Source organism: Triturus cristatus, chromosome 8 (assembly GCF_964204655.1).
Source record: "Triturus cristatus chromosome 8, aTriCri1.1, whole genome shotgun sequence".
Taxonomy (NCBI): Eukaryota; Metazoa; Chordata; class Amphibia; order Caudata; family Salamandridae; genus Triturus; species Triturus cristatus.
The window spans coordinates 426743696-426763142 of record NC_140591.1 but is presented as its reverse complement, the minus strand read 5'-3'; the positions used below and the strand labels follow the sequence as shown (position 1 = coordinate 426763142).

At 42.9% G+C, this 19447-nt stretch overlaps 1 protein-coding gene across 2 annotated transcripts in view; it reads right to left on the bottom strand.

Annotated features, from left to right (window-relative positions):
- GTF2F2 (general transcription factor IIF subunit 2) overlaps positions 1-19447 on the bottom strand; it is a 993146-nt gene that overhangs the window by 913115 nt on the left and 60584 nt on the right. For both annotated transcript variants that reach the window (XM_085621825.1, XM_085621826.1), the window contains 2 exons: positions 13359-13432; positions 12019-12037 (listed from right to left, as the gene is read on the bottom strand). In XM_085621825.1, coding sequence (XP_085477951.1) covers positions 12019-12037; positions 13359-13432 — 93 coding nt within the window. The remainder of the gene's footprint in view (positions 1-12018; positions 12038-13358; positions 13433-19447) is intronic.

Here is a 19447-nt window from a genome sequence, read left to right as displayed (position 1 = left end):
AAATACCAGGAAGAGATGCAAACACCGACACTTGATGAGGCAGATAAATTGGGGATGGAGTGAGACACCTCGACTGAGGAGATAAAGGCCGCCATAGCTAGACTACGCACAGGAAAGACCCCAGGGCCCAATGGTCTTCCTGCGGAATTCTGTAAAAAGTGTGCAGACCTACTTAGCCCCCATTTATTGACTCTCTTCATGGAGGCATATGAGAAGGGAACCCTTCCGCTAGATCTCCATAGGACTACAATAATACCGATTCATAAACAGGGGAAACCTAAAGACAGATGTGAGTCCTACCATCCAATATCCCTCCTTAACATGGAGGTAAAGATATTGGTGACTATCCTATCCACAGGACTGCATCAGGGTATAACTACCTTGATACACAGCGAACAATCCGGCTTTATGCCAGGCCGAGCCACTAGATGGAATTTACGGAGAACACATAATTGGATGATGAGGGTGAAAAAACTTGACACTCCACATATATTAATATGCCTAGACGCAGAAATGGCATTTGACGCCGTTCATTGGCGCTTCTTGGAGGCTCTCCTGCTTAAATTCCGCATAGGTCCAAAAATTTGAAAATGGGTAGGATTATTATAAAAAGGTCCGAGGGCAAAGGTTTGGGTGGACGGGAGAATCTCACAAGACTGCCCCATAGGTCGTCAGACAAGACAGGGGTGCCCCCTATCCCCCTTGCTTTTTGCAATGACGGTAGAGACATTAGCATGTATGGTTCGTCATCACCCATAGATACATAGCTCACAACTTGATCCAGAGGACCCCAGGGAGGAGAAGAGATCGTTGTATGCAGACGATATACTTCTATACGTTACACAACCGGACATAACGATTCACATCCTTTTTGATGCCATAGATATATATGGACAAAACTCAGGGTAAAAAATAAACTGGCATAAATCCGTGATCTACAGCCCCAAAGAAATAATGATGTGGCCCATACTTACCAGGGATCTTCAAATAACATACCACGGGGTTTACATACCTGGGGATCTTCATAACTACGTATAAAGATTTATGCTACCAAAAAAATATTAAACGTATACTGACGAACTTCAAGGAAGACAACAATGGAAAACACTGCCGCTTACTATACTGGAACGGACTGCAATGTTCAAAATGATAACACTTCCACAATTTCTATACGCTCTACAAAATACATATTGCCCACTTCCACGATCAATATTCCGTGAAATATATGCTGAGCTCCAGTGGCTAGGGAAACAACCTAAAATAACACTGAATGGCAACCAATATAATGGCAGGATATCACTGCCTGATCTGGAGGCCTACTACTGGGTGGCACATCTAACACCAATCAATGACTGAATACACATGCCAGGTGACCACTCAACATATAGGCTCAAGAGAGAGACGATACAAAAGAGGACATTCCTCCATTACAAATATGGCAGTGGGGGGGGGGGGGGGTGTCAAAGAACTTCTCCCAGCCACACAGACAACGATAGAGGTCTGGGGACGGGCAACCAAAGCAATTAGACGAGATCATAAAATCACCAAAGAAACGTCCCTATGGCACGGGAACTGGCTGAAAGAGGTAAAAAAAACTAAGAGGGTTCAAGAATGGGATACCATCGGTATTTCCACGGTCGGAGATAGTATAGAAAAAAAGGGTCCTTAAGAGCTTTATTGCTCTCCAGACTGAATTCTCACTACAACCGAACCAGTTACTTAAATATGCTCAGTTAAAACATGCATGGAATGCAGAACATATAGAGGACTCCTCCATACCGGACTATGCACCACTGGAGGGGAGGTTACTCCAAGGACACCTCACGAAAAAGTCAGTATCGGCTACTGTAAGAGACTAAACAATAACGCTCTAGGCAGGCTGGGCAAGCTGAGGGCCACATGGGAACAGGATGTGGGCGAAATGAAGGATGTGGACTGGGTGGCAGTCCTAGTACATCCCAGGGAGGTTGCAATTAAATCCCGACTTCGTTTAATCCAATAAAATTTTTTGCATAGGGCCTACTACAATAAGGCCAAACTACACCGGAAAGGGCGTGCAACAGACCTAATGTGCCAACGCTGTGTATGTGTGCATTCCCACACACCGTGTGGGAATGCACACATATACAGACATACTGGCTGGCTGTCCTTGCGGAACCTAATAAGATACTACAGTCAGATATTCCTCTAGACCCCAAATGTATCCTGCTAGGAGTTCCAGACATAACTACATGTGTCTAGGCTGATTTTTTCTTTAGAATGACTAGAAGAGTCCCGTTTTTCTTTTGATGTCCCTGAAGAATGAGGGGACCCAATCTCTGAGAAAACCTTAGCCTGTTTCTCCTTCTTCTGATATTCTCTAGTCAGGTGAGAGCCTTTGGAATGTTTCTTTCTCTCCTCAGGTTGACTCTCTGGCGACCTGGGCCTCCTATGAGACTTGGAGGACGTGTCGCTCTCAACATCCGAAGAAGCACTGTGCCTCTTTTTAGCCACAATAGAAATCTTCCTTCTCTATCTCCTAAGGTTTTTGCAGAGAAAGTGTGGCATATTTTACATTGCCTTGTCTCATGGTTGGGATAGAGACAATAAATGCAATCTTTGTGGATATCATCCACATCCACTGGATTTGCAAGCTCTAAACAATCCTTTTTTATCAGACATTCTTCTCAAAGTTTTAAGGAATAAACTTATCTGAAAAAGTTGAAGAAACTGAGCAGAGCTCAGGGAGACTCCCTTACACACGACGTGCGGTGAAAATCTGAGGGATTCAGCCTCTCTTGGGAAGGTTCTAGAGGGTGCCGGCTTCTGACTGGTTGTGTTTTGAGTTTGGTCCTTTTTAGGTCGAGGACGTCCGGTCTGCCGAAAGGCAGAACCGGAAGTCGGAGATTTAATGACTTGGAGAATAGGGGCTTGAACCCGCCCCTCTTCTCCCCTGTTCTCCATTGGCTGGCCTCTTGAATGCTGGCCAGCCATTGGAGAAGAGGTCAGTCATTCCGATCAGGCCCCGTCCTTTTCGGATCGGGGGGCGTGTTTTTTGCAAGAAGTCTCAAGGAGGAGATAACAGCAAAACAGGTCCCCGAATCCGAAAACGACGCTGCCTTTCTCCGAGGCATTTCTGCTCTGCCTCGGAGAAAGGCGGTGGTGTCTTCCGGTGCCCTCGCCTTGTTATTACCTAGAAACTAGACAACAGAAGCCTGCTAAGGCGGGTGGGAAATCATTATGGCTTTTCTTGTTTTCTTTTTGGAAGGCAACCTATGTTTTGACTAAGTTTACAGTGCGGATGGCCGTTGCTATCACGTCAGCGTGATGTTTTTTTACGCTTTCCGTAACGTTAGGTTATCTTTTGTATTATCACTGAAGTTTGCTGACATTGAAAGTAAGTTTTGTAAACACACTGTCGGGGGAGGAAGAGGAGGAGCGTTGCGCCTTCACTTTATTTGGTGCTTGTATTTCAAGGAGGAGCTGTCGTGGTAAAATTCCGTCTGCGCAATTGGTTCTGTCGCTTGGTTGTGAGATGTTGTCGTTTGCCCAACTGAAACAAAGTTGGTAGTATGCAGAAAAGATTCGTCGTTCACCATTATAAGCTAGTTAAAGCCCTTTTGGCTTTTGCACCGTACGTCGCTTTAATTGTAGCGGAGTGAAGGCAGTTAGGTTCTATTTAATTACATGCCAACACATTTTTTTACGTCAAGGCCAGTGGGAGTCAGTGCAAGTATGTCCATTACAGCGCCTTTCTTAACCGCGACACCTCCCTCAAGCTGTTGACGGCTCTTATTACAGTTTTCAAATACCTACCATCACAAAACGTTTTCGTTCGTAGGTAAATTTACGGGTAGATCAAGAAACATTTCCCGGTAGCTTTCTATGGCAGGAACTTCCTTTATGATGTAAATTAGGAAAGCCTTTCGGATATAATGCCCTTTTAGAAGTTGAAGACCCGCAGGGGGATTTTAAAGCGTCGATTCCAACTTTAATGTGATATGTTAAATCCTGCAATAACTGCAACACTTCACTATCTAATTACCATCTCACGTGATTGTGACATCGGTCATCACCTGTGAGTTAAAACATTGCATTGTTTTATCTACAGTTGTATCTGATTCCAGTCCAGTTGTGTTGGCAATAAGTCTAGTAAGAGTGTGAAAGACGTACGTGTCTAGTCAAAATTACAACTGTTCAGCAAACGTGAAAGAAGTGGCTTTTGCGGATTTGTTCTTTTGTAAGTCACTTTGAAGGGTTGATTAAACCTTCATAGTATGTTTGTTGCTCTCTTTTAATCTCTTAAAGAAATCACACTACTGTAAATAACTATATTCCAACCCAGAACAAGTATACAAGTGATTAAAGCAAGCCTATGCACATGCTTGTATTAATTTCAATTCTTCGTAAGACGTTTGTCGAGTTTCTTCACAAATTCAATAAACACATATATCACACAAATTAGATCAATCAGTGTAGTTGTGATTTTCTTGTATCCTTTAATCCGAAAATTGCCCAGCCAACACGTGTTTCGTCTGGGAATGTACCCCACGACGACTTCTGGGCTTTACGGCAACTGCAAAAAGTGATGGACTCCTCCGCCGGTTGTAATTCCGTCCCGGCTGGTATGTAGATAAAATGTAACTGACATTCACGATGATGTCCTTATTAAAACGGTTCCTTTCGTGTAGAGCAAAGTCCCGTGCAAAAAAGTCCAAATTAAGGCTAGTGTTCCGTATTCATCGGCACTCCAAATACCTCTCAGTGAGTGCGCTGTCCGTGGTAATCGCGCTCTGAGGTTCCAATCCGAACCGCAAGTATAACAAGCATTTACAATGCAATGGTCTCGGCATTGGTAAAGTTAGAGCTATTGGCATTGCTAATGACATTATTTTTGTTTATGTTTTTGTTTTTAAAACATTTAAAGAAACTGCATTGTCATGAGCAATGCCAATAGCTCTAACTTTAACAATGCCGAGACCGTTGCATTGTAAATGCTTGTTGTAAAAGGAGGCTAATAGGCTATGGAATGCATGTTACCTCCATGATAGCCTATGGATATTACTATTTACTACTTTGTTATATGTACCGTGGGACTTCCACTTCGACGGGGAATGATTCAGGCATGTAAATCTATGAAAGATACCCCAATACTTGATAAACAGACATACTGGCTGTCCTTGCGGAACTTAATAAATTACTACAGACAGATATTCCTCTAGACCCCAAATTTATCCTGCTAGGAGTTCCAAATGACGTAGACATTGATAGGTCACAATTGCTATGTAGGACATTAGGATCAGTAGTAGCAAAAAGAGACATAGCGAGAAGGTGGGGAGATAAGAATATGCTAATGGTTCAAGAATGGAGGAAGGAAATGGATATGTACATGGCCGCAGAAAGGGTCACATACAAGGCGAGAGGCTGCCCGAAAAAAATCCATAAATTACAGGGCAAATGGAGGGAATACTACAGGCTTGACGTCATAGCTGACATAGAACAGATAGGCGGTGAGTAAAGCATGAGACATGTGAGGGCACAAAATGGAGAGGGGAAGCCCAACAGAGAATATAGAGATAGACAACATCGTACTGTGTGGGGAGGGAGGGGGGAGATTGCATAATGGTTGTCCTCGAAGTATCCTTGGCCTAATGTGAAGGGTATTCGAAATGTAACATAGAAATTGATGATTTTCTCGGTCATGGCACATTTGTGATATCACGCAACTTAGTTTATTCAGTTAACTGTGTTAATGTTCTAATGCGATAAAACAATTTAAAAAATAAATTTAAAAAAAATTAAAAGGTCTTAGCTACATTACTGTACCGAGGCTCTCAGGGGAGGACAGGATGGAATTAAAGATAGACAGAACAGATGACGAGGTCACCCAAGCTACTGGAGAACTGAAGTAGGGTAAGGTGGTGGGTCAGAATGGTGGAGCTGCACAAATGGATGGCTCGTAAATTATCTCCCACTACCCTCATATCATACAAATGATTACACAGGCCAGCGAGGAGAGCGTGTTCCTATATGACTTCCGTCTCATCACGATCATGGCAATACTTAAAGAAAATAAGCAACCAGGGGACTGTGCCTCCTACAGGCCTGTCTCCTTACTTAACAAGGAGGTGAAAGCTTTAGCCAAGGTGTTAGCAATATGTTGAGCACGGTGGCCGCCACCACTCTGGTACACGCTGATCAATATGGCTTATGCCCCACAGAAGCACCAGACTTAACTTGCAACACCTATATAGCTGTATGGTATATACAAAGGGGGTTGTGGGACCAACATTGATCCGATCAACAGATCAGGCCTTTGACACTTTGGAATAGCCTTTACTGTTTGCAGACTTTGACATCCTGGGTTTCGGCCCTTGTTATACCCAATGGGTTAAACTGCTATATCAGACACCACTGGCAAGCGCGAGGGGTGATGGGGCTTGGTCCACACCATTCCAGCTGGAGCAAGGAACTCAGCAGTAATGTCCTCTATCCCATATGCTTTACACACTGATGCTAGAACCCTTGGTATATTTAACCCGAAAGGATCCAGGAAGTAGGATGGGAAGGTGTTGCTTTATGCGGACAATGTGCTTCTTTACGTAGCACATCCTATGTTGCTGGTTAACAATTGTAACAAATTTTCATGATCTTCTGCAAATAATAAGGGTACAGGATTAACTGAGGGAAGTCCAAACTATTCATTTGATGAGGGCCTACGCACCAATACTACAAGTGCCCACTGGCTGTTCCCCCCCCAGGGCTTACAGTATCTGGGAGTATTGACAACTGGACATTGTGAGGAATGTTTTAGATCAAATCTGTAAACACTGCTAGACAAATTCAAAGCTGGTTTCCGACACTGGGGTTGTGTTCCTTGCCACTGTCCCTACTAGGTCAGCAGCCATGTTCAAGATGATAACCCTACTCAGGTTTGTCTGTACCCTCAAGAATACCCTATATAGTGTTCCCCACAGGTTCTGCATAAAACTAGAAGCATAGGTACAACTTCTGCTCTGCGTTACCATCATGGACAAGCTACTGCCCATTACATTACATAAACTGAGGAGAGGCGTCTACAACAGAGGGACTGCAATCCTGGATATACGAAAATATTACTGGGTGGCCCAACTGGTAGTGGTTAACAACCGAGTGTTTTGCCTACCAAAGGAGCCAGCTCTTAAGAATGGGCAGGTACGCTATGTGCTCGAGGGGTTCCACTGCATCCCTATAAATGGGCAAAGCAAGATAGGGATATGCGTACACACAACAAATCAGCTCTAACAGTCTGGAAAAAGGCAAACAGATATTTGGGAATCCTGATGAGCGAAACACCACTGTGGGACGCACTAGCAAATGTGAATAAACTGAGGGACATCCTGCAATAGGAAGTTTTCAATAACAACAAACTGGGGGAAAAATGTAATTAGAAAAATTAAATAAGAAACAAAGGAAGTTGGAGGCAGTCCTTCTATCCCCAACCCCAGGACATGATGCACACTCTAGGCCCTTATCCTATCAGCACCCCTATGTAGATGGACGTAGTTCCATTGCCCTGATTTCTAGGATGTTGTGCTAACATTGAATCTGTACAACCTCTATCTTTCGGTGCTTCTTGAAAGCTCTTGCCCGTGTGGCAAGTTATGAGCTGCTTCTGGCAGGCCTGCACATATACATACTTGCGTTGCAGTATGACAGCCAACATCACATTGTCATTCTTAGCATGTCTGGAGAGCACGGATGGGCTCCCAAGAACTTTAACATCATGCACCTGTCCCACATCCTTAGCTCAGAGCTCACCGACGTTGGTCTGAACCACTGTGACTTTCTGGGCTCTGATTTGTAGCAACATACGAGATAAGCCAGCTGAAAATGGAACCCGCTCTCAAAGTACCAAAAAGAGTAAATCCCAACATGCAGCTACGCACACTGCTACTGGACTAAAGGCAGCATGACGTGCAGCATGAAGTGGCTGTTTCTTCAAAAATACAATACACACAGTGAGAGGTGAGTGGCACAGTAGCTGTAGGAGGTGGCACCATGAAAGATCCAGCTCCCACCACTCTCAACAGGTGGCCTGCTTTTGGGCTTGCTCATACATTTGGTTAGTCACTGTTTATGGCAGCTTTTCTTTCTCCAATCCCACCACACCAATGGATAAGTCACCACCAGTGTGTCCATCCGGAACATACCTGCCTAGTGCGAGGACAGGGTCAGGGGTGGGGTGGAGTGTGTAGTTAGCCATGGTGACATGTTCTGCAAATGGATAGCAGCAGTCTCTACTACAACTACTGACTAAGAGCAGGCTAACGGGGAACATACACAACAACAAAGCACTTCCATTATAGTGTATGGTAGCTTCACTGTCGGTCCATCGTACTCCCTAGACGGACTCGTACAATTGCTGGCCAATCAAAAGTTGAACTGCAATACAGAGGAAATACTCTTTCAAGACATTCACTTGTTACTCCAAATGGCTATCCTTGGGGTGATCTAAAACGTAAATTACATTTTTAACGACCAACAGCTGAAGAGGCCGGACCCAAAGCTCCTCTTTACGTATATTGTTCAACAATGACATATATGGTGACAATAGCTAAAGAGGTCTCTAGCCAGACCCAATATGGGCGTTTTGAAATTTCAGTCCTTGACATTTCAAGCTGCAATCCCAGATACTTAAAACCCACATTTTCTAACATGAATCTTCACCATACCCATTCTCCCCCAACCTGCCAAATATCACAAAAGTAAGATAGAAGCCAGAACAGAAATAAGACAGCTACTGCCCAATTATGCCAATTCACCACCCACCCACCAGGAAAATGGAATTCCCATTGCCCGGCGCCCAGCTCTTATTGTTTGGAGTCATGGGCAAGAACTTGTTCTCGCTGGACAAGTAGGAACAACTCCCTGCAGCACAAACCCTTTGGAGGCCAGTTTACAGTACTATAGAATGGATTTGTAAAAAATAATGTTTTGTCACTATAGCGAGGCTTATATCCATATGAATAAGTTGTTCAAACTTGTATATAGGATTAGTAATGCAAAGCCTTTACTTTTAGAATGAATTAAAATTAGGATTATTATCCTTTACTAGAAGGATGTGCACTATAAGGGAACTGAGCTAGCTCAGCTTACATTACTGACAGTGGTTCCACAATAAAAACCATGTTCACATCCTTGCAAAATGTATGAATTTGAGGTTATTTATAATGTTCCAAGTGTGCTATATGATGATATGCAAAAGGAATAAGTGGATATTTTTTAAAGGATATGTAGATTTCTGGACATTACAACCCTTGTACAAGTAAATATTTTATAAAGTTCCAGACTCCTGATTCATTCTCCAGAGGGCCGAAATTCAGATCACTGAGTATTCTCTCTTCAGGGACATCCAGTGCTCCCCAAAAAGGCTATGGGGTCCAACCCTGTCCAAGAACTGTCTGAGTTGCATCTCCACTCAAGTCCCTGCTTCCTTATTAATACCTACTCAACAGCACTTTCCTCCTGGAGGCAGCAACTTCCACTGGCCATAGCCGCCAAGGTTTCAATCTGCTATATGTGACATTTTCATAATTTGAGTGTAATTATGAGTGACACTAAAACGGCTATATGTGACCCTTTCTTGCAAGCACAATAAAGCAATGGAGACAAGGAAAACTTACAAATATCAGAAATTACACCCATTTTGCTTGCGAGAAAGTGTCACTCATAGTGCAAAGGCAGAAGGATAGGTGAACGTTACCATAGCCTGGAGGATGCATGCACCACCTCAGTTCTCCTGCACCCTCTTGGGACTAACTCCACGCTGGACATCCGATGCACAGCAGTGTGACCCCAAATGCCACATTAAGAACAGACTCATGTGTTGCTCTCTCATTCGGTGCTCTCCTCAATCCCTCCACTGCCTGATGCAACCGCTAAGCTGAACACACACACACACACACACACACACACAGGTGACAGGGAGTCCAGGTTTACAGTTAAAAAAACAAAACTTATTTGAAGTATCCGCATTCCGTCTTTTCTGCTAATTGTCTCAATGCTTCCTGGAGGATGCAATGCGCGGATAGCTTGAATCCTCTCAGTAGGCCGGTCGGTCCAGTCACAGGTCAGATGGCTGCCTTTTAAAGACAGCACACAAGTCGATGATGTCAGTGCCCTGCCCGCGACCCCAGCAACACATGTGGAGGCTGGTATGAGGTCAGGTCATGTCTGTCAGATAGGGAGGGGGGGGTGGTAGGGTAGCTGTTGAAACACTGGTAGGTGGGCCGGGCAGGTCAGGACTTGAAAAAACAACCTGTCTGCAAGCAAGAATAACCTCCTCCATGATCGGGGGACATGGACCATATTGAAAGGCGCTACTAACTGTAGTGGCAGCGGCCCAGCTTACCAATGAAAATAAAAGCTGTTACTGTGCTCTGGGGCCAATCACCGTCCATAACAGGCAAGGCGCTGCACCTGGACACTCTAGTATACAATGCAGCTGGGTCAAATTAAATTGTTCATCCAAGACGTGCTGGCACCCGGAAGACCCACATAGGGAAAGGAGTTGGCCTAACGGCTAGGGCGGTCGACCTCGAATCTGGGAAACTGGGTTCGAGTCTCTGCAATGACGCTGAACATCCTGTGATTCTGGGCAAATCACTTAATCTCCCCGTGCCTAACAAAAAACAAGCATTGGCATAGCCAATAGGTCTCACCTTTGGGACCTTATAAGTGTTTAGCCATGCAACAGTTGCATAACTAAATACTTATAAGGTCCCAAAAGCGAGACCTATTGGCTATGCAAAGCGGCCCTGCAGCCGCGAAAGTGAAAGTAATCACGATCAAACATTAAAGCGGCCGTGGGGCCGCGAAAGTGAAAGTAATTGCGGTAAAGCGCGGCGCGCGCGCCCGCGCACTTGCACTGTAGCTCTAGGCTGGCCTGGTAGCTCTTTTTGGAGCCCTCTCAATAAGTCTCGCCAGACCAGAGCATGCGCTGGGTCAGGCGAGACCTAATAACGCAACTGGTGCTATGTAAAGCACTCTGATACCAGATACCTTCGAGTCAAGTTCGTGCTATATAAAACTCTGTAAAAAATAATGGTTGCTGTCCGAGCCAGGGGCACTGGTCAGCTAGATTCATTGTGGGTGATTATTGAAAGTAATTCCCTGCGGCTCGCACCTATCACAGAGTAATCAAAGACTGAAAAAAAGTAAACAAGGCTCACGATCACAGTATGCTCTCTGCTGGCAGCGCACTGCACTCCCTGCCAGTGTGCTCGTAGCGCTGCAGCTCCTCATAGTCGAGGGCTCCGTAGGGTGGTCTAGAGGCGCTAGAAGACTTATGACTAATGCATTTTAATGTGGTGATGTGGACACTAGCACTAAAATGCATTATTCGAACGCCTGAGGCGTGGTACTTGGCAGGGCTGACTGGCATCAATTCTGCTACTCACTGAAGAAAAGAAACAGACAGCCTCAAAAAAGTACAATAATATGAGCTGCAAGGCCAAAGTCCCAGTGAGTAAAGGACGTTCGCACACTGAATTGCATATTGGATGCAAGCCATCATCTATGTTTTTACTTAGTTAAAGCAAAGTAAGCATGGACTGGTAAAACTGAATGATAAACAATATCTTCTACAAAGTAAAATATAGATAACTGAACATGACATAAGTAAAATTCTTGTTATAGTTTTAACAGTTTTGTGTTTTAAGGACACCTCGATTAATAGCAAGCAACCTCTCTTCATCTTAATGTGAAATTATTACAATGTTTAAAATAGTCCTTTAACATGCTTGCTTACCAGCATGCATTATATCAGAACAGTCATCAGCACTGCCAATCTAGAATTACACCCTATTTAGCAACCATAAAAAATGGAAACTATGTACTTGTGAGCTTGAATTCTGTAAAATAGTTTATTCCTGCAAAGGCCTTTATAGAATAGTGTTGGACTTAAGCCCCAAATTATAGTCTGTGATAGAATTCGTATGATACCATTATGTAAAAAAAAAACTCGACAAATAACATCTTTACCAGGAAAACACTCACCTCGGTCTTTCCTTGATTTCTGTATTAAAAAAAGATGAGAAAAAGTAAAACACTTCTCAGGGCTGATTATGTATTAAATCCAATACCACTTTTAAACACCAGACTAAGACTCCGAGTATTGGAAGTAGCACTCACATGCATGACACAGAACAAATTGTGTTTTATACCTATCTGAACTTACAGAACAACATGGCTACCTCATACGTTTCAGAAGCAGAGATGGGTTCTGAATAAAATGCACAATGAGACAAAAAAAAGATGACAAGCACAGTTAACTATTTGCTCCCAGGGGTTTGGCCACATTGGCATACCACCGCAATCAATAAGATGTAGGTCGGTGGCACTGACTTTCATCTAAGAAAGCAGACAGCAATTCTTCAGAACTAAAGGAGCTAAGAGGTGGGATATGACATGGCTGTACAAAATGGACCAACGGAAAAACAACCATCAACATCTTAAGGAGACCAGATAGCTTGCATCGCCTACAATGTTCCTGAGCTGGTGGGTTCTATGCCAAAATTGCACCTACAAATACACCCGCTGCATGCAAGGAATGACCAGACTTTAGTACATGGCTCTCAGTAAAGTATGTTTCACTCAGAGCCATGCAACATGGAAAGCACATGATTAAATAGAAAAGGACCTTAAACATCCCATAATCTTAGATCCACATTAAATCCTAATGGTCCAGCAGAACAGACACTATGCCTACTATGCAGGTGCGAATAAAGTAATGGAAACACGACCTGAAATATTTGCCCATAAGCAGTTAAATCTTCCTATTAGAAGTAAAAAACAAAAAAAAGCAAATTCTAATTTGTGTTGCACAATATTCCATCATAAAAAGTCTTAGTGTTAGTTACCATAACTGACAAATCTGCAGAGGGCACATATACACCTTCAACATTGGTGCTATAGTCATAATTACCACTGTGCTCCGTGATAGTGCCACAAATAAGCAGGTTTATATCAAACAGATGGAATGTTTTGTTTTTTAAAGGTACAATAGGGTCTATGCTGTAATTACTTATAAAAGGCTATGTCTATCTACCTATCTATATACATCTATCTATATGTACCTTTACATTCATCTATCCATATATATCTAAATACATCTATATCTATCAATATCTATCTATATATATATATATATATATCAATCACAATAATGTTTCAAAGGAAAACAGCGGAGTATTGCTCACATCTGCAAATGGTACACTAGACACTTTGCTTGAAATAAGGCGCTGCTAGGGATACATAAAGACACAATCAATCCAGCAATGCTTGGAAGCACTAAACTCACTATTCATGAATACAGGGAACGAAAACACAAAACGTACTTTGCAATTCTTAATTTCCCAACTTCGCCCCTTCCGGTAGATTTTGCCCACTGCTGAGATAAGTATTTGGGAACCTACAAAGAATAAGAGAAGAGAAAAAAGTATACGTGAGAACTTCCAGCACCACAAACTCACTTCTTTATTTTGAAAGTAGCTTTCATCACCAAAGAACGCATATCGATAAGCAAAGTTAAACAACAGAAAACCTAATTAAAAAGATACAGAAAACACTTATCAAATTTTCGTTTACTCTTTCCGAACACTTTTTCTCATAGGTTTTATATACAATACACGTTAACTACTGAAGCTGGAAAAATAAACCTACTTCCAAGACCGTGAAGCATTGTTTTTCTGTTGCTTTTTTTGAATTCCAGTTTCCCTAAAACAACTCAGGCCAGACCCCCAGCAGACCAAATAGCGTATTTTGTTGAAAACTAAAAGGACTAGGAGCAGTGATATACCAAAACTGAATGAAGTGTATCCATAGTAGAATGAACTGAATCCATTGTAGAAACTATCTGGCGTATGAAGAAGTAGGTCATAGGGTAAAGGAGATAAAGCACAATGTCACTGTGCCAACAAATGACCACGATGAATAGAGCAAAGAAGAGTTTCTAAGAGTTATGATGCTTCTTGCAAGAATGCTTACTTTGCCAGAAGTTGAAGGTTAAGATTATGTTTAACCTCTTAAAAATCAAGTTTTATGTGAAGACGGCCAGATTGAGATGAATGTGCCCCCTAAATATTCAATTATGAGAACACTTCTTCACAAAAACACAGTGCCAAGATGAGAATGTCCACAGAAGTGAAAACTCAAAGATGACACCCATACTGCACTCACCTTTTGCTTCACGCTGTTCACTTATTTCATTGCTTTGTGTGAAATGCAGGGGTGGAATGAAATCCGAGCTGAGTCTTAAACATACAGTCTCTGGCAGTCAGATACCATGAGATTTGTCAGTGTATAATTAAATAGTGATGAATTGGCACAGTCTGTGCTGATGGAGAGTTGTTCACTAACTCAGAAATCGTACTGCACAGAGCAACATATACACTTTATTTCAAGGTCTTTGACAGTCATGTATAGATGACTGAGCCGGCCGGCCACACCACCATGTGCACTTAACAGCAGTGCCCAATACTTTCCCTCTATCCTGTCATCATCCTGGTACCACCCCCACGCCTCAGCTCCGAGACAAAAATAAAATAATAATAAACAAGGGTTTATTATCATGTTATTTTTCATTTTTTCTGCTGCTGGCAGGTGGGGCGATACTGCTCTGGTGGCTCTCAGCACACCCACAGGCCAGACACTATCAGACTCAAGATGAACAGGTACGAAAAAGAATAAGCAAGTGAATATGCCATCTCCACCTACATGCACAGGGTGTGTGTGAACACCACCCCGTATACATCTAGACAACCCCACTCTGCTCCAATGTAAGAAAAAGCTGAAGACCCACCACTTTAAATAACGCTACGTTATACTTAGGCTATCCTGTTTTAGGTTTAAACCTACAATAACTGATTATTAAAACCTAATTATGAAGCTGATAAAACCCCTTCGAAAGGGAAATAACCCTCACTATTGTAAACCTATAAACACAGAAAAAACATATGTAAAACCACAAACAAAACGTCATTCAAAGAAAGGAGAGTGAGAGAGTCATTTTGTAAGTAATAATCTTTATTTAGATATAACACAGATATCTTTAAAAAGAGTCATTTTGATTTCTTCCTGAAGGGTCAATACAATGTAACTTTATTATGCAAGGTAGCAGCAATAAAGACTGAGCTAACATTTTTTTTTTTTGAGTATTGTTGTTTAGGGATGTCACTAAAATATTGTCGTTTCTTCTTTTTGCTTTTTTCAGCTTTGTGGTCTTTGGTCTAAATATGCAGGGGTTAGAAGCCTGTTTTAGGTGTTATTTAATTATTTTATAAACTGTAGAGAATCAGGAAATATCCAAATCATATTTTGGTAAATTCTGAATAGATCCAACAAACGTTATTATGTGAGTAGAAGAATGAAAAGGTCATTTTAAAGAACATAATTGAAATTTTACAATATGACAACATCATTTATTTGAACTTCCAGTGTAATGCATAAATCAAAGATTACATTCTGAAACGTGCTGTGCTGTCTGACAGAGATTTTGGGCAAAAGAACTTGAGAAAAAGAGGTTAACTGTGAAACCACATGAGACGGAAACACTGGGCAACGCATTAACTTGGCTTTATAACATTATTAATCGTCCAATCATTTATAGTTTGTGCAGTGGAAATGCTCAGGAAAGGGAAGAGGAGTATTCAGGGTATTAGGTTATTGATTGTACATCATCTAAAAATCTAGCTGATAACATCTTCTGTTCTTAAAACAAATACATTATGGTAGAATTTAATTATTAATCAAAAGTGGTTTAAGAAAAAATCAAAAAGGAATATTCAGAAAACTTGGTGTTTTTAAAGGTCTTCCAGAAAAAAATCTAAGCCCATCAACTTCTCGGTCCAGCAGCACTGCTAAAGGCCGATGGAACTGAATTGTGAATCTGTGCTACCCTCCAAGCCTGTCACCAATACTACCAATGTGGCAAAATAGAAAGAAGGGTGGAAGTAGCTACTTTGTTTTTGATTCGAGATGATAGTAAGGTTTGATATTAGCCAACATTTTTCTTAAAAGAATAAAAAGAGAGAAAGCACACTGGCTAGGTTTGATTTACACCAAACCTTGTTTTAAAAAAAATATTATACTTTGGTAAAATTCCGATCAAAGAAAATGTAAGTGGACTACATTTACCAAATTACAGTAAATGAATTTTTATAATTCTAGAATCACTTTCTTACATGTTTAACCAAACCGTTTGAACTGGAAGGAAAACGGCTTCTTTTAACATGTGGTGAGTGTGCTATGATTCGTCTTGCTTTTAAAGTAAAGGGATAGAACATACTAAGAAGTTTAGAAATGGATACATTTAACCATCACTCCAACCAGATGAATTGGTGGAGATGTGTTATTATGACCTGTCATAGTCCATTACTACAGAATCCATAATAATCAAACAAAAACCATCAAGGGAATTGTCCAATACACTACTAGATACATTAGATATAGTAGTTTTAAGGCTATTATCCAAAATATATTAATGATCTATATACGCTTTTATATAGCAAAATGACAATGGCTCAGTTTTTGAAGTATTATCTGGTTTTATTGCAGCCAAGTTGTGTGGCACTGCGTTAAATGCCGTTAATGCAGTTTTAACATCAAGTGGACTCACCTCTTAAAAAAAGGGCACGTGGTATAGGTATTTAGGCGCCACTTGCCTATACCCAATACCACGTGCCCTTTTTTTAAACGTTTGAAAAATAGGTGGCAGCCCAAAAGGCACAATGACCTCACTCACAAATAAGAGACCAAACAGAGATAAGGAGGCAGAGGACCTCTTCAGTAATATTGCGAGCAACAAACCTTTAAATTCACTTGCACAAGGTGGACAGACCTCTAGAAAAGAGGGCTTAAGAGAGAAATTTGTCAAGTTAGAAAGACTAAAGAAAAATGAACGGTGGTGGGATGCTGCCACCCTGAAACAATATATCAAGATTAAAAGGATTCCAAGAGGTTTAAGATCGCAAATTATTCCCACCTACGAATATTTAGAACCTGACTTATTAACAGAGTGGGAAAAAGAACTAAATAGCAACTCAAACAAACTCATGGAAACTTTGATTGAAAACTGTGAGAGGAAGGTTGTGCAGTTACAAAAGGATATAGATTTATTTGAATCAGAAATTAAAGACCTTAATATACCAGAAGGTACCGGTAAAAACTATGCCATCATAAATGACATCATTCAACGCCATATTGCGGATATCAAAATACGCAAAGCAAGGAAACTAAGAAGGGACAAAGGTGACTATTGCGACGGCCGCATCCTCACGTTCGCAAGAAAGTATGATCACTTAGTGCCTAAAGAAAAACAACAGGTTAACACAGATAGCAACTCTATCGGCTCTAGCTCCACCTCTCTAGATACAGTTCACACGAGTGGGAGCGAATCAGAAGGAACCAATAGTGCCTCTACTATTGGTGACAGTTTTTTATTAGAGGTCACGAGAATCAAAAAGGGCAACAGAGAGTACAGGCGTCAACCACAGGCAGAAAAACAAGGAGGGGTAAGAGAGGTGGTTTGGGAGGAAGAACAGCCAGGAGTCAGGACCAGGTCCTGGAACCCGAAGAAGTAGACAATGTGAGTGTTATTAATTTGACTGACATATGCCTCTCAGAAGATGCTCTCTCTGTATTGACTAAGGGAATGAGCTTCTGCCCAAATAATATTGGAAATGTTTGTGATGTCAAAATTAATCTGTTTAGATTTGTAAGACGTTTGAAACTAAAGAAACATTTAGAATCCACAAATTATGGTAATAAAAGCATACATAAGAATCTTGGTGTGAGTACGCCATGCTCTTCCCGGCCAAGCTGCGAGTGGAGGTGGATGGTCGCACGCACTTTTTTGATCGTCCCGAAGCGGCCGGGGACTGGCTGGACACTCTGTCTGGGGATCGTGATCGAGATGGCGGGGGGGGGGGGGCGGCGGGAGGAGACGGCCCACTGGATCGGGACTGAGGGGTCAATATTGGGCCTCACTCTGGACGAATACGATGCTACTTTCGATCAAGCGTCTGTCTTTGTACATTCCCCTCCCATGGAGGTTGTGTGGGGTCTAGAAGGGGTACTCTTTCCTCCTCTAGGGGGTCTAGCTAGTTTCTTTCTATAGGGGCGACAGGCACACTGCAAGTTGGGGGGGCTGTCCGGGCTCATGCAGGGGTGCAGGGAGGGGGGAGTTTTGTTGGAGTGGGTGGGTAGGGGTGGGGTGTTGTTCGTTTACACCACAAGGCAAACGAAACGTATCATTGTGTTATCTCTACAGTGCTCTCTGGGGGACGAGTGATGACTTCTGTTTATGATGGGGGGTAGGGGACTGAGTTTGTTGTCCTGGAATGCTAATGGACTGGGGGACAGGATAAAACGAGGTGTGGTCCTGCAGTTCTTGAAGCGAACTTCGCCCGATATAGTTTTTCTGCAGGAGACGCACCTCATTGGCAACTCCTTTTGCGCTATGAATCGACGGGGCTACCGCCTTGTGGCCCATTCGGGCTTCACGTCTGGTTCAAGGGGTGTGGGTATTATGGTTAGAAACTCGCTCCCGTTGGAGATTGATGAGGTGCGCCATGACGATAGGGGACGTTACACGGTTTTGGTGGGCAGACTGGAGGGCAGAGTGGTCGTTTTTGTGTCAGTATATGTCCCACCGGGGCTGCAGACGACCACCTTTGCGGACCTGGGGCGCCTCCTCCTTGGCCTTCCGGAGGGGATTCTAGTGGTGAGGGGGGATTTTAATGCTGTAGTTTCCGGAACTGTGGATCGTCACCCCCCTAGGGATCTCCCCCGGGCTCAAGCGTGGTTATCTGGCCTCTTGGATACCCTGGGGCTGGTGGATTGTTGGCGTTTAAAACATCCCACGCAGCTACAGTACACCTTCCATTCAGGGGCTCATGGTAGTCTCTCACGGCTAGATTATGTCCTGGTCCCAGCGGCTTATGTGGGGAGGGTGGGAGAAGTGCGCCATTTGGCACGGGGTATTTCGGACCACTCCCCGCTCTTGCTGCACTTTGATATTTTACCGAGGGGAGAGGGTAGAGTGGCCCCGATCAATCCCTGGTACCTGCGTGACCCCACCATTCGCGCAGAGCTGATTAAATCCCTTAAGCGCTATTTTGACGAGAATGTGGGGTCTGTGCCATCGGCGGTCTCACTGTGGGAGGCGTTCAAGACAGTACTCCGAGGAGAGGCCCTGTCCCTTATTTCCCACTCCCGGAGGCGCGAGCGGGAGGAGGTGACCCATGTTGAAGCTGAGATAACCGAGTTGGAGGGTGATCTAGAATGTGGGGTGACGGATGATAAATTACATGTTCTCCAACTCAAGCAAGCGGCCTATAAGGCCCTCGTCACGGAGGCGGCCAGGGGCCTCAGTAGAGAGCAAAAGGGGAGACTGTATGATGTGGGTGATAAGGCTGGTAAATTGATT